This window comes from Zea mays, chromosome 4 (assembly GCF_902167145.1).
Source record: "Zea mays cultivar B73 chromosome 4, Zm-B73-REFERENCE-NAM-5.0, whole genome shotgun sequence".
Lineage (NCBI taxonomy): Eukaryota > Viridiplantae > Streptophyta > Magnoliopsida > Poales > Poaceae > Zea > Zea mays.
This window is the reverse complement of record NC_050099.1, coordinates 125,723,581-125,737,696: the sequence shown is the minus strand read 5'-3', so window position 1 is coordinate 125,737,696 and position 14,116 is coordinate 125,723,581. Positions and strand designations below refer to the sequence as shown.

The following is a 14,116-nucleotide window of genomic DNA, read 5'->3' as shown; positions in this document are numbered from 1 at the left end:
TTGTCCTTATCTCTTAAGCTTGTTGCGTCTTCATTTGTTCTGGGACTAGGACGCATTCAGTCAGTCTTCGGGTAGGCTTCTCCGGCCTGGTGATCCCATTTGGTCGGGGTGCACAAAGTAACAAAAAATCCTCTCTTCAAGCAATGCCAGGATAACGCTATGCAATGCAGTTTCGAAAAGAATCGAGATCACAAATTTGCAACTCCATGCCCTCTTGATCCATTTCTTTGTTTCAAGTTTTAACATAGATCCGGCAGCTATTACAATTCATGGCATTGCGCCATTTATAAGCGACTGGTATCTACACGAACCTGCTCGACTACACTCATTAAAATCCTGCTGCAAATCATGCAATGCGTGAGCGCGGGCGGGGCAACGTGTGCCAGGGCTTCAGAAGAACAATGGACGCTGCACATATCGTTTCATTTACAAGGCTACTACTACTTACATTGATATAACTGGGATTAGATTTTTACAGGTTACACTGGTGCGGTCAGAACCAGGAATCACATGCCAATGGCTCTCGATGACGAAAGCTCAGCTTCCCCATCCATTTCGCTCCCCACTCCGTCTCCTGACACCTGTCGGTTAATCATCATATTACTATTGTTTACCTTTCCACGTCAAGTTGCAAACAAGTATGCCAAAGTCGCAGGATTTAGTAAGCCTTACCTTTATCTGGGATAGATATTGATCCAAAGCACCATCACCGTAAAGAATCTTAGCTCCGCAGCCAGGTTGGTCCACTGATCCTACTGCATCTTCATCTACAACCACTGCATCGATTCGCTTCTCCCCAGATTTTGCATCTGGGATCTGTAAAGATACAAGTCAATTGCAACAACGATTAGTATGCCTACTCCAGAGACTTTACGGGTTAGGCGAATAGAAAGAGAATACAAAATCATCACGCAACAAACCTCATACATAGAATCCATGAGAATATTCTCAAGGATAGTTCTTAAACCCCGTGCACCTGTATTTTTTGACATTGCCTTTTTGGCAATTATTCTAAGTGCACCATCTGTAAAGTGAAGCTTAACCTGAAACCCAATGTTGAGCCAAGTTGAGACACTAATGACAAACTAATTTCTGCATGTTTTCATGGTAAGCATACTCACATTATTCATGCTAAACAATTTCTTGAATTGTTTGCCCAGGGCATTCTTTGGCTCAATCAGAACCTAGCAAGATAAAATGGTACCAGTACTGTGTGAGAAGTTCTCTAATAAGTAACAATCACATTCAAATAAACTGCATGCTTCTCTAAACAAGGTAGCGGCATAAGCGTGCATTACTAGACGGACCAGGATGCTAGGAAAGACAATATACAGTAGATACCTGAACAAGCTGGTCCTCATTTAGAGCGGCCAGGCTCACAAGGATAGGGAAGCGTCCAATAAATTCTGGGATAAGTCCATAAGCTATTAGATCACCACTCTCAACCTGAAAAAGGAGGGACATTGAAACACCTCTAGGACAGAAAGTTATCTAATCAATAGTAGAATACTACTAACAGATTCCAACAAGGATGATGTCACTTGAGCACTTGAAATGCCACCAGCCCTCATGTTTGCACGAACTGGGGCGCCGAAACCAATAGATGAATCCTGCCGTCTTTTTTTGTTTAAAAGAAAAACCGAAAAACCTTAGATGAAGACTGGGAGGAGACAGCAGATTGCAATGAGTTAACGAACAGTACCTCTCTGATATAGTTTTTTCCAAATCCACGAAAGCACCACCACATATAAAAAGAATATCTTTGGTATCTATCTGCATGTGCATAAATGCCATTATACCATTGGAACTAAGTAACTAAACAATGTTTGTGACAAAAAGCCAAAACACAGGTCAAGACTTAATAGGCAGTGTGGATTTTCTTTCTTTTCTTCTTGTCTGTGTGTGCGGGGGGAGGGGGGGGGGGGAGCGTACATTAAGCCATACATTTGCACCACAGAGCTGTTTGGGGCTTACTGACGAAAAATACATTTACTTTTTTTTATATGCTTTTAGCCTTTTACAACAACAAAAAATGACTATTCCCACTGTTTCTTATACAAGTCCGTGTCCACCCATATGCACAGACATATGAAGCATAAAATCTAAGAAAATTATTGTCAAAAACAATTCTAAGAACTTGATCAACGGGATTGGATCGTGCATGCCCCTGTCAAATGGTGTACTAGAACTACTTGGCAACTTATATAATTTAGTGCAGCATTAACACAGGGGTCCAAGACTTATTTGATTAACTAAACTCTTGACCTTCTCAGTGGGAAAATGGAGTTAACATAATCCATGTGTCCAGGCAAACTTTGGCAGGGAAAGTCAAAATTTGTAAGTATTGAAAAACAATTATCCAAATTATATGTGTATTTAGTGTACAAACAAAAGATGCACCAATATATAGTCCCAACGCTTGATCAATGCAAGTCGTATTCTGTTCTGGGAAGTCAAAGTTGACAAATTTTGGCAAACAATTAATTAAATTATATGCATCAGTTGCATCAACACTTCAACAGGTTAATTGTCATAGTACACTGAAGGTTATGTTGATTTCTAGCAATTGACAATGTGATGGAAGACGGCACAAAATCTATTTTTGATCACTTTGTCCTTTTAATATTTCTTGTGGAGAAGAAATGTAGAACAAAATCATAATTCATAAATAAGCTTGCAAACTTTACCTGTATATTATCACCACGAGGATGCTTCCTTGCTCCTTTCTCAGGAACGTTGACTATCTAAGCATGCCATAATTTCAAAAGGAAAAATAAATAAAACATTTATATAGAAATATGAAACAAGTTATAATTTTTGTTATACCCCCAATGAAGACAAACTAGTAGATAATCAAGATAGTGTGCCACCCATATCTTGTGGCTAAATCATAATTCAGATCACAAAAACTACATTATATACACAGACATTTTTTCTCGAAAGCATTATATACACAGACAAGTTGATTCGATTCACACATCGAGGCTCTCTCAGGCCTCAGAAGTGGAATAGGAGCGAGCTGCAATTTAATTTAATTTAATTGCGCTAACCAGGATTTGAAACTCGAGACCTCTGACTTTAATATCATATTGAGTTGCATGCATCAACCAATTTAACCCAACAGCTTAAGTTGATAGAGAAAGGTGAACAATTCCCTTTATATTCTAACAAATATGACAACAATCCAAAGAAACACGAGCGAACCAGACCATTGGGAGGTCAATAATGTGCCTTATTGGTCTTTTTAGACCACCCCCTTTTTCTGCTTAATATATAATGAGGCGCAGTTCTCCTGTGCGTTCGAGAAAAAAAAATAATGTGCCTTACCGTGCCTTCCAGCATTTTCAGCAATGCCTGCTGAACACCTTCACCAGATACGTCTCTGCTAATGTTAAGACTTTCAGCCTGCATGCCAAATCACAAACTAATCAACGCCCACACCAGGAGGGAAAATCCAAGCCAAAGATTGATATGACATACCTTTTTTGTGATCTTATCAACTTCATCTATGTACACCATCCCTTGTTGTGCTGCTTGCACATTAAAATCTGCCACCTAGTTAATAACAACATAGGACTGCCAAAGCTTACTCTCAAAGGCAAGATATTACAACAGTTCACAGTTCAACTTGTTTCACTGCACGTGTGCAAGTCAAAAGGCATACCGTGAGTAACTTGTATAATATAGATTCTACATCTTCTCCTACATACCCTGCCTGCAATAAGTGGAAAATTTAACCCTTAGTGCTAAAAACCAAGTGGATAGAATTGGGGAAAGGAATCTAATAGAGACCATATGTGCAATAGCAAAACACAAGATATGATCCTTATTTATTATTTAATTCACTGGCTCGGTAAGAACTAGATATCCAAACTAGGACTATGAGTGCAAACGCTCAACGTTGAGATAGAGAAATGTGATAGGTAGTTAGGTACTGCAAAATCAGTACCTACATTTATGCAAAATTTGTTAATAGCATACTTCTTGCTAACCTAGTTTAGATGGTCATTGATGAATGCCTGCAATACTCCCTATACAATGATGTTTGTTGTGTGCTTAACCAATATGCACTTCTCTCTAGAGGGCAATGTTAGTAAATACTTGCCTGGGTCAATGTTGTTGCATCAGCAATTACAAATGGTACATTCACAAAACGAGCTAATGTCTTTGCAAGTAAAGTTTTACCTGTGAAAGAAATGAACCGTCAAAATAAAATATTGCTGAGTGCCCTTTCTTTTTACAGACATTTTAGTTAATCCAAAATAGTAGTCACTAGTCAGAGCTGACATAAATCCAACTTTAAAATTTTAAATGGTTACAGATGTCTTACCAGAGCCAGTAGGTCCCATTAACAGCACATTGCTTTTCTCTAGTTCCACGTTGTCGTCATCATCAGCTTCCCCATTAAAACCACCCAAATCTGCTCCAGACCTACTTGTTTAGCTTATATACCGCAAAATTAGTCACTGAAAGATATTTATGATTCTAGTTTCTACGGGTGCAGGAATGAATATCATTCATTATTTACAGAAAAGACAAATTGACATAGCAAAGTGAAACTGACCCCTTTTGTAAAGTTTGATGGTATATCCGTTTATAGTGGTTGTAAACTGCAACAGATAGCACCTGCAAGTTTACAAGGATACATCAGTATTCAGACAAAGCAGAATAGATTATCATGAGAACTAGAACAAAAAAATATCTACGGAGAAACTTTCACAATTTGTGGCTAATATATCCCAATTAAAAGGTACGAAGAAACTTATTCTTTAACTTGAACACACAGGTGAGTTGTGTGTCATTGTATTAGAGATATAAAAGAAAAAAAAACAGTCACGCACTTAAGTCAAAGAGGCAAAGATCAGGCACAAAACACAGACAGAACATAAGCCAATGCACACTAAAGTAGAAAACTCCTCTACATAGGATCTAGATCAGATGAAAATTCAGACAGGACAGAAAATCAGATTATTCATCATTGTTTCACAGTGTTAAGGGGCTCACATTTTTACAATAAACAGAACGAGCAATAGAAACCATATCACAGCAGTCAGAGCTGCAGGCCCGAGCCTAGTGGGTGTGCAGCCTGTTCAAGGAAACAGGGGGCCCCCGAGTTCCAAGGGCCTCCACTTCTAGCACATTAGGCTAATAAATCAACTAATCTCTAAGAAAATCTTCTTCTCATGAGTCAAATCAGCTGTCTGTATGGTGTCTTTGTCTTTGATCACGACTACATCTCCATTTTAACATGAATGTCGTTCAAGATTTCATTTTAAAGAATAACACTAACAAAATAATACTATCCAAGTAAAATTATACAATACAAAATTGAATAGACAGTTAGACACAACTCTTAATATAACCTTTTTATCATATTATTATAGCCTATATTTGTATAGTTCTACTTTATAGATTGATATTCCAGAATTTTGTACAGGGCCTTAGATTCTGCTGGCCCGGCCCTGCAGAGCTGAATGGACTAACAAAGTGAAACCGCAGTGGAAAGCGCATTCCTTTGATTCTATTACAAACTTTATAGCACGGTCCGTTCCCAAATAACCATTTCAACAAAATCAGCATTATATATATATATATATATTCTTATTTCTTTTTCTCTAATTTAGAAAACATTTTCCATTGCAATTATATCCACTCACCTTTAAATAATCTGTAATCCCAACTCTAAACAAGAATTGAGTTGGAGAAAACTCACATTTTGTTGAAACAGCAAACAATCAAACCCAGCTGTGTTAAATTCCCTCAATCAAGTGAAGAAGTGAGACGGGGAGACCTAGTTTTCTAAAGAAATGCTGTAAAAGTCCCTCCAGTGAAGAATTGAAGTCATCAAAGGTTTTAGCACATTTTGCATGAGCTGGCCGCATCAGGATGCCAACTCTAACCATGAAAAGCTACCAACATGAAAGTATTTATTTCACCTTCTTGGCTCTGTCCTGCCCAATCACATACTTGTCGAGCCCCTTACAAATCTCCTTGGGCGTGGGCAAATCCCTGCCGAGATTGGAACCACCCCAGCCCTCCTTCCCCGCACCCTCGTCGCCAGCGCCACCTCCCCCGCCACCGCTGCCAGCAACGCGGACCACGTTGAGGTTGGGGTGGAACGGCGGGCCGGGCGGGACGTGCACGGCGACGCCGCCGCCTTCCCCGTCGTCGCGCGACGAGGAACTGGCCCTAATAGCCTCCCAGAAGATGGGGTCCCTGGCCCTGGCAGCGGGGTGGTCGAGGAGGTCGGCCCGGACGCGGCCGATCTCGACGAAGGTGCCCTGGAGCGGCGTGAGGACGTGGGGGAGGAAGAAGTAGGCGCTGCGGCAGTTGGGGCAAAGGTTGAGTGCCTGGTAGCCGGCGCCGGCGGCCGCGGCCGGAGGGCCCCGGTGGGAGAAGAGGATGTCCATGTGCTTGGAGCAGCGCGGGCAGTGGGCCTCCGCGCGGATACGGCGCGGCTCGGGCTCATCGGTGGAGGAGGAGCTGCCCCCGGAGCCCGAAGAGGAGGATTCCCACTTGCGCCGCTCCTGGAGGCGCCGGTGTGGGGGCGGCGACGGGGCGACCGCGCCAGCGGCCGTCGCGGCGGCCGGGCAGCACTCGGCTGCGGTGAGGGTGGAGGCGGCGCGCGTAGCGGCGCTGACTAGGCGACGCCACCGGAGGAGGCCGGACATGGTGGTGGTGGCCTGGTGGGTGCGGATTGATTTGGACTGGGGAGAGTCTAGAGGCAGAAAGGGGAGAGAGAGAGAGAGAGCGAGGGTGTTCTCTGCGTGGGATTTTTGCTGGCGAATTTTTCCGTGGCGTCGATGGGAGGAGATACGTGACGGCGGTCACTGAAATGTCGGGATCGGATAAGACTCTCTTCAACGGATGCCGCAGCTCTCCCACAATTTATGATGTGTTTGGTTTGGTGTCAACGAAAGATGGAATGTGATCAATCTGGGTTGACTCCGTCCCTTTTTTTTGAGGGATGACTCCATCCACTATTTTTGAAGAATATTCCTTGATCCTGACTCTGGACCTTCAAACCAAACATGAGTCAAGTTAGAATAATCTCACTCCATCCCTCTTCATCCTTCCTCATCCATCCATCCAAACACTACCTTAGGCTACAGTTCCCCTCTCGTACACCGGCGTCCTCCTCCTCTCCCGTCGCAATTCGTTCTCTCTCACGCTACATGGAGGGGCACTCTACGCCGCTTTCATCCCCCTGCACCGCTTCCTTCGCCCACACGACCGCGGGTGCGGAATACTCCGAGGCGCCTGTTGGAGGCGAACCTAGTCTGTCGTCTCCGCCGCCGGAAAAGGTACCCGTCGAGCCGCCCTCTCCCGCGATTCCGTTTTCCTGCTCCGGGCGGCGACCACCGGTGGGGACCTCGACATGGCTCCGCCGTCAAACTTGGCCGACCGACGAGCCGACAGATCCGTGCGAAGACGCTGCCGCCGTTGTTCTCTGTCAGCCGGCACGTCATCTGTGGGCTCTCGTCCAAAGGGAAGTCATCGATCCGGGCATAGATCTACGTTGAGTCGATCTGCTTCATTCGATCTGCAAGCTCCAAGGTACGATTCGTGTCTTCGCCAATGTCTCCACCTCTAATTGAATCCCTTGCCCAAATATACGTAGCTTCGATTTACACTAGGGTTTAGGTGTTCTTGAACTCCTTTCACAGTTAGGGTTTAGGTGTTCTTGAACTTTTTTGACAGTTAGGGTTTAGGTTTTCTCGGATCTCCGATTCGACCATTGTGTAGGTTGATTTCATCCCAAAATTAGCTTTCATTTCCGATAACTGTAAGGATCCATAGTTTCCTTTACCATGTTGGTCCGTAGTGTTGCTGTCTATGATTTCCACTAACTCAACCTACAATTTGCGGTAGTGTTTGCTTACAAGAGTAACCATTGCATGCAACTAACGAACACCTTTACTTATTATGCAGCTTCAAAACTTTAGTTGATTATTTGACGTCCACTTCAAGTAATTGAGGTTCTAATTCCTTTTTCGCTTTAGTTCATTGTTTTTAATCAATTTCATAAGTCTAGTTTCCATGGATGATGTCTATGCTTTCATGTTTGTAGTCTAATTCTAGTTTACTATATGTAACCAACAAATTTGCCTACCCATGGTTCAAGTGTTTATAAAATGTGTATCATTTGTTTAGCATTCTTCTTCCACAATAACAATTTTGGCCCAACATTTTATACATGTTACCCACACTTCCTGTATTTTGGTAGCTGCCATGACCACTTAAATTTCACTAATTAGTAACAACAGTGGGCCTAATTTTTTCATGTATGCACCTTGTCTAGCCAAGGAGAAACTGCCTGAGGATAGGATTCAAGATGAGCAGCCATGATGCCAAATTGCTACAAAACTTGGTCCTCAATCTTGCATCCTCAGTGGAAACTGGTGCATTCAATATTAGAAGCTTTCTAGAAGAGGCTTTCATGCATTTGGGTGACGAGCATTACCTTCTCAATGCTCTCCTTGCAATTCGAAAGGAGGTAGACCTCATGGAGCAGGATGCACTAGAGAGCAAAGCAAGGTCAGACCCAGAGAAGGAGAGGATGGAGGAAGAAATTAAAGTATTGGAGCATGTGAACCCACTGCCCCAAAATCCTTTCACCCCTCCCCCCTCCTCACCAGAATTGTATGAGGCCAGTGACAATGACTCGTACGACTCCGACAGGTCCACTAGGTATAGCATTTGGAACCTGTAAATGTGGTACCTAGTAGAGTCTTAGTGCTAGTAATGCATCTAAATAAATAAAAACTTATGTGTGATGTCTGTGATGCATGGGTTGCCGATGTAGGACATGTGGGATGTTTGTTAATGTTACTTTTGTATGAACCTTTCTGGAATGCATGAAACTTGCTATATTTTAGTAAAAGTGTGTTATCTGTTGTTCCAATTCATTGATTCATGTATTTCATTCCCAGAATGGTTGAGAACAACCGAAACACACCGATTCGACCTCCTGGTGCTGGCCCCAGTTCAGGTAACCAGATTTTCCCGCCACCCATGTGGGATCCTCAGTTCTTGCAGGGCCAAGGATTAGACCAAACCCATCCTGCTACAATTACTGGTAGTACAATCCACATGAGCAATCCTACCTGGTCCCAGGGACCTAATGACACATCTTCATTTCCCTTTCGCAATCCATGGAACCCATATTTTGCTATGATGAATCCAGGTGGTCCTCCACCACAAACATCATTGGGTCAAGCCCAGATGGTACCACCTAGTCCATTTCCCCAGGTTTATACCCATGTGACAAACACGACTGACCCTATAAATTTGGAATCAGAAGCAGAGCACAGTGTCCAGGAAGTAAACAGCCCTACCAAACCTTCGGACACACCTGGGACAGGTAGGAGGACAAAGGAATAGAACTTCAAACCTGATGAGGACCTTTTGCTTTGCAAAACTTGGCTAGAGATTAGTAGTGACCCATTCATTAGCACAGGGCAGAGGAAGGAGCGTCTATGGGCTAGAATTGAGAAAATGTACAACGAACTTAGAGGGGAGTTTCCAATGAGACTAAATAGGGCTTTGAGCAGCAGATGGGACAAAATAAGGGCTGAAACAGGCAAATATGCTGGATTCTACGCAAGAGTCCTAAGGGAAAATCAGAGTGGCCTAACAGACAACGACAAGGTAAAATAACTTCCTTTGTAATACTTAAGTATGAATATGGTTTCATGTGTACTTACATTTATTCATGATCTGACATGTATTTTAATTCATTTGTAGACTTTGAAAGCTGCAACTATATATGCTACCGCACACAAAAAACCTTTTCATTTCATGCATTGCTGGACGCGCCTGAAAAATGAACCGAAATGGGATTCCATGGTTCATGGAAGCCCCTGGAGAGGCAATGCGGTGATGGAGCCTGTTGGTAGTGGTACACCTTCAGGTTCTGTTAATGATATGGAAAATGATGAAGCAGGTATAAAAGGTAAAAGGCCATTGGGTCGGGACTCCACGAAAGCATCAAGGAAGAAGGCAATGTCCAGTTCCTCCCAGTCTACTGACTACCTATCAAGAATTCATGACATTCAAATAGCACGATTGAAGCAAAGTGAAGAAAAATCAGATAAGAAACAGCAGAATATTGAGTTCTTGAAGGAAGTTGGACTGAAAAAGTTGGAGGTCCAATCCAAGGAAATAGAAATGCAGCAAACGAAAATGATGATTGAAGACAAAATCCGAAAGGACGCAGAGCTGAAGGAACTCCTAGCGATGGATATGGATGTATTACCAGAGGATGTGAGACCTGTCTACATCGCGAGGAGAAAAGGTTTAATCGAGTTTTTCATCAACAATCATGTCTGAAGAGTAGTATTGTTACAACATTTGTTGTGAACCTAGTGTCGGCGTAATGTGGTCCGGTGTGTTCGAACAACTGTACGTGGTACCATTAATAGTGAAGTGCACTGGTGGCATGGTCCCATTACGTAACGGATCAAACACAGGTGAGCGATGCGACACGTTCAGATCATTGTTAGTACCAGACATTCCGAAAAAGGCATGCCAAATCCATAGGTCATACCCAGCGACTGCCTCTAGTATCATTGTTGGCCTCGAATTGCGCCCACAAAACTGTCTCCGCCATGCAGTAGGACAGTTGTTCCATTCCCAATGCATACAATCGATGGAGCCTAGCATACCCAGAAACCCCCTATCGGTGTTTACACTAAGTATGCGAGCAATGTCTTCGTGGAGGGATACGGAGGTATCGTTCGCTAAAGCAGGATATGATTGCGCGACAGAAACGGATCAGATAGTCCCTAGTCGTAGTCTGCCTAATCTGTATGTACTCATCGACCGCATCGGTTGGTAACCCGTAAGCAAGGATACGCAAAGCAGCACATACTTTTTGCAATGGACCGAGCCCCGCTAAACCTGTTGCATCACATCGAATAGTGAAAAAAATCGTCTTCTCGCTGAACGGCCCGAAGGATAAGTAGGAACAAAGGACGATGCATCTGAAACCTGAAAAGCAAAGCAAAAAATAAGAAAACGAACCTCGAAAGCAAAGTCAAAGCATTACTTAGGAAATGTACCTTCGACGAAAAACATGCGGTGGATACACTGGATTAGGTCCGAAGTAGTGGTGCTTGATAAGATTTTCTCCAGCAGCGTGGTCCCTATGGATAACTCGGCGAGGCAATGAAGAGCGCCTACGTCGCGTGCTCGAGGCTCCTATACCAAGTTCGTCAACATGTTGACAAAGCAACAAGTTATCGATCTCTTCGTCTGAATCATCGGATGACGAAGACAACACTAGGCTTTTGAATGAGTCCATGACGAGCTGAACGAACAGTACGTACTACGTACACTAGATGGAATGGCTGCTGGTACACAAGAGAAAAGTGTGGAGATGAGTATACCATAGGCGCACGATACCTTATTTATAGATGGCTTGGGCGTGTCAAAGAAGCCAGAAGGTCGTGGCGTGTCGTGGAAGCCAGTCGTGTGGTGGAAGCCACCCGAGTCGTGTACTAGAAGATTACGAATTTCTTATTATTTAAAAAACATATAATTAGAAATATTTTTTACTAACGTATTTATACTAATTACGTAGTGTGCTAATTATTTCTGTACTAAGTTGCGGCCGCGCACTGTTCATAGAGCAAATAAGAAAAAAATTTGGATGGTAGTTGAGTTAGTTAAAGATGAAAGTATATAATATTGGTGTGGTGGGGTATAGAGGTTTTATATAGGGGGAACCGCTGTAGAGCGTGGAGATATAGGAGGAAAGAGAACGCTGACGTGGCACGTGAGTGGGATATAGGGGGAGAAATTTAGGGGGAACAGCTGAACACAGTCTAAGGGAGGCTGCGGCTGCTGCAGTGTTCGATTCAGCCAAATTTATCGAATGATAATTTTGGCTAAATACATATATAAAGGTTAAAAGATAAAGTAAATTTATTAAATTTAATTAGATCTATATTTGTAATACCTCTATGTTGTTACGAAAACTAAAATTTTGACATGATATTATATGCATTGACATTACATCATATATGATACAACTATGATGCATCCACTAGTCTAAAATTTTAAAACAAATATGTGATATGATGCTTGTGTGCTGATCTAACTTGGTAAAATAGATTCTTGACCCTAGGTTGGAATGTCTCTCTTCAAGGATTAGAAGCATGTAGCCATATGAGATGAGCACTAAGGGATTATCTTAACCAGTTGGTAGAGAGTTTAAGTTCTAAATGTACCATAGGACACTCAAAACCCTAATTTGGAACTCAAAAACCCTAAACAGTGCCATATAGGGTGATAGAGTAACAAAAGTTAAGCAACTTTTATGTTTGGAGATTTTCAAGTTTTGTGGTGAAGTTTGGAGTAATTTGCAAAAGTGCTTGGGCCATCCTAATATCGAGTTCTGAAAAACAGTGTGGGCGAGCTAACTTTGAGATTTTGTATCTCTTGATCTATAAGGAGTTTGCTATAGGTCGTTATAGCAAAGTTGTAGAGCTACTATAGTAGTCTAAGTTTGATTAAGTGACTTAGCCCAATAATTGTATAGAAATTGGATTAAATGCCATAGAAGTCAGGCTGTCAGTCGAGCATTAATCTAAAAGCAGACTGTCAGTGATATTTGCTCAACTTTGTAGCCGGATTGTGCTTGATCCAGTGAGTAACTGATTAAGATCATTATGACAAAGTTGAAGCTGGTATATAGGAGAATAACTTTGATGTAATCGGATTAGTAGCTCACCACATGGAAATTGAAGAAAAAGGCCCCTTAAGTTGCTCTGTCAGGCACACCGAATGAAATCAACATGGTACAGTAAACTGCAAAAGATCCCATGTTCAGGGAACCTTGCCGCCGGCGACCTCCGTGCGGTGATTTAGGATGGCCGTCGTGATTCGTGCTCAATTCGGGGTGGGATGTTGAAAGGGAAATGTGCCTTTGGGCCATTTCTAAGTATTTTGGTGATTAAGTGCAAACACAAGTGCTTAAATGTGAATTTATGCTTCTGGAAGAACAAAGTGCAAATCAAGAGAACAGGTATGTTTCTAAGTCTTAGTACATTGGTTTTGTGTACTAATATAATTGTCTAAGTGTTAGAAACAGGAAAAAGAAAAAGAAGTGGAGAGTGGCTGTGTACAGCCAAAGGCTGCTTCGGGCTGGGGCACCGGACTGTCCGGTGTGCACCGGACAGTGTCCGGTGCGCCAGACCAGCGCGGCGCAAACCAGCCGCTCTCGGGTTTTTCTCCGGCGACTTCGGCTAAAATTCACCGGACTGTCCGGTGTGCACCAGACTGTCCGGTGAGCCAACGGTCAGCCGGGCCAACGGTCGGCCGCGCGATCTGCGCGCGACACGTGGTCTGGCCAACGGTCGGAAGGAGGCACCGGACTGTCCGGTGTGCACCGGACTGTCCGGTGCGCCAGATCTGCAACGGTTGGCAACGGTCGGCTGCGACTGTTAAGGAAAGAAATCGGGCACCGGACAGTGTCCGGTGTGCACCGGACTGTCCGGTGCGCCCGACGACAGAAGGCAAGGATGGCCTTCCAGATTTGTTCTCAACGGCTCCTAGCTGCCTTGGGGCTATAAAAGGGACCCCTAGGCGCATGGAGGAGTATACCAAGCATTCCCACAACTCTTCTAAGCACCAAGACATCAATCTCACGCATTCGTTTCATAGTGATAGCATATAGAGCTCTTGTGGAGTTGTGAACTCTTTGTGTTGCGTTGCGAGCTCTTGTTGCGACTTGTGTGCGTGTTGTTGCTCTGATTTTCGAGTCTTGTGTGCGTTGCTCATTCCCACCTTACTCCGTGCTTCTTTGTGAACTCAATTGTAAGGGCGAGAGACTCCAAGTTGTGGAGATTCCTCGCAAACGGGAAAAGATCAAAGGAAAGAAAAACACCGTGGTATTCAAGTCGATCATTGGATCACTTGAGAGGAGTTGAGTGCAACTCTCGTCCGTTGGGACGCCACAACGTGGAGTAGGCAAGTTTTGTACTTGGCCGAACCACGGGATAACCACCGTGTCATCTCTGTGATTGATTTCTTGTGGTTATTGTGTTTTGACTCCTCTCTAGCCACTTGGCCATAATTGTGCTAACACTCAACAAGTTTTTGTGGCTTAAGT

General features: G+C 43.4%; 1 protein-coding gene across 1 annotated transcript; it reads right to left on the bottom strand.

Moving 5' to 3' along the window:
- Window positions 1-195: 195 nt before the first annotated feature.
- On the bottom strand, window positions 196-6,699 carry LOC100272327 (CLP protease regulatory subunit CLPX3 mitochondrial). Its single transcript, NM_001362666.1, has 15 exons — window positions 5,937-6,699; window positions 4,565-4,626; window positions 4,331-4,431; window positions 4,106-4,185; window positions 3,665-3,715; window positions 3,481-3,555; window positions 3,328-3,405; window positions 2,688-2,744; window positions 1,703-1,773; window positions 1,518-1,617; window positions 1,342-1,446; window positions 1,122-1,184; window positions 921-1,043; window positions 673-816; window positions 196-581 (listed from the first exon to the last, which is right to left on the bottom strand). Exons 1-15 carry the CDS (start codon window positions 6,669-6,671, stop codon window positions 507-509), a joined length of 1,920 nt encoding a protein of 639 aa, NP_001349595.1. The 5' UTR covers window positions 6,672-6,699; the 3' UTR covers window positions 196-506.
- Window positions 6,700-14,116: the final 7,417 nt, after the last annotated feature.

Bases quoted from the DNA above. Each gene is read 5' to 3' on its own strand.
- LOC100272327 (NM_001362666.1), bottom strand. From the start codon at position 6,671: ATGTCCGGCCTCCTCCGGTGGCGTCGCCTAGTCAGCGCCGCTACGCGC. The intron at 4,186-4,330 runs GTAAGACATCTG...TTTCTTTCACAG, and splicing joins AATGGGACCTACTGGCTCTG to GTAAAACTTTACTTGCAAAG. The intron at 817-920 runs GTTTGTTGCGTG...GTATCTTTACAG, and splicing joins TCATGGATTCTATGTATGAG to ATCCCAGATGCAAAATCTGG.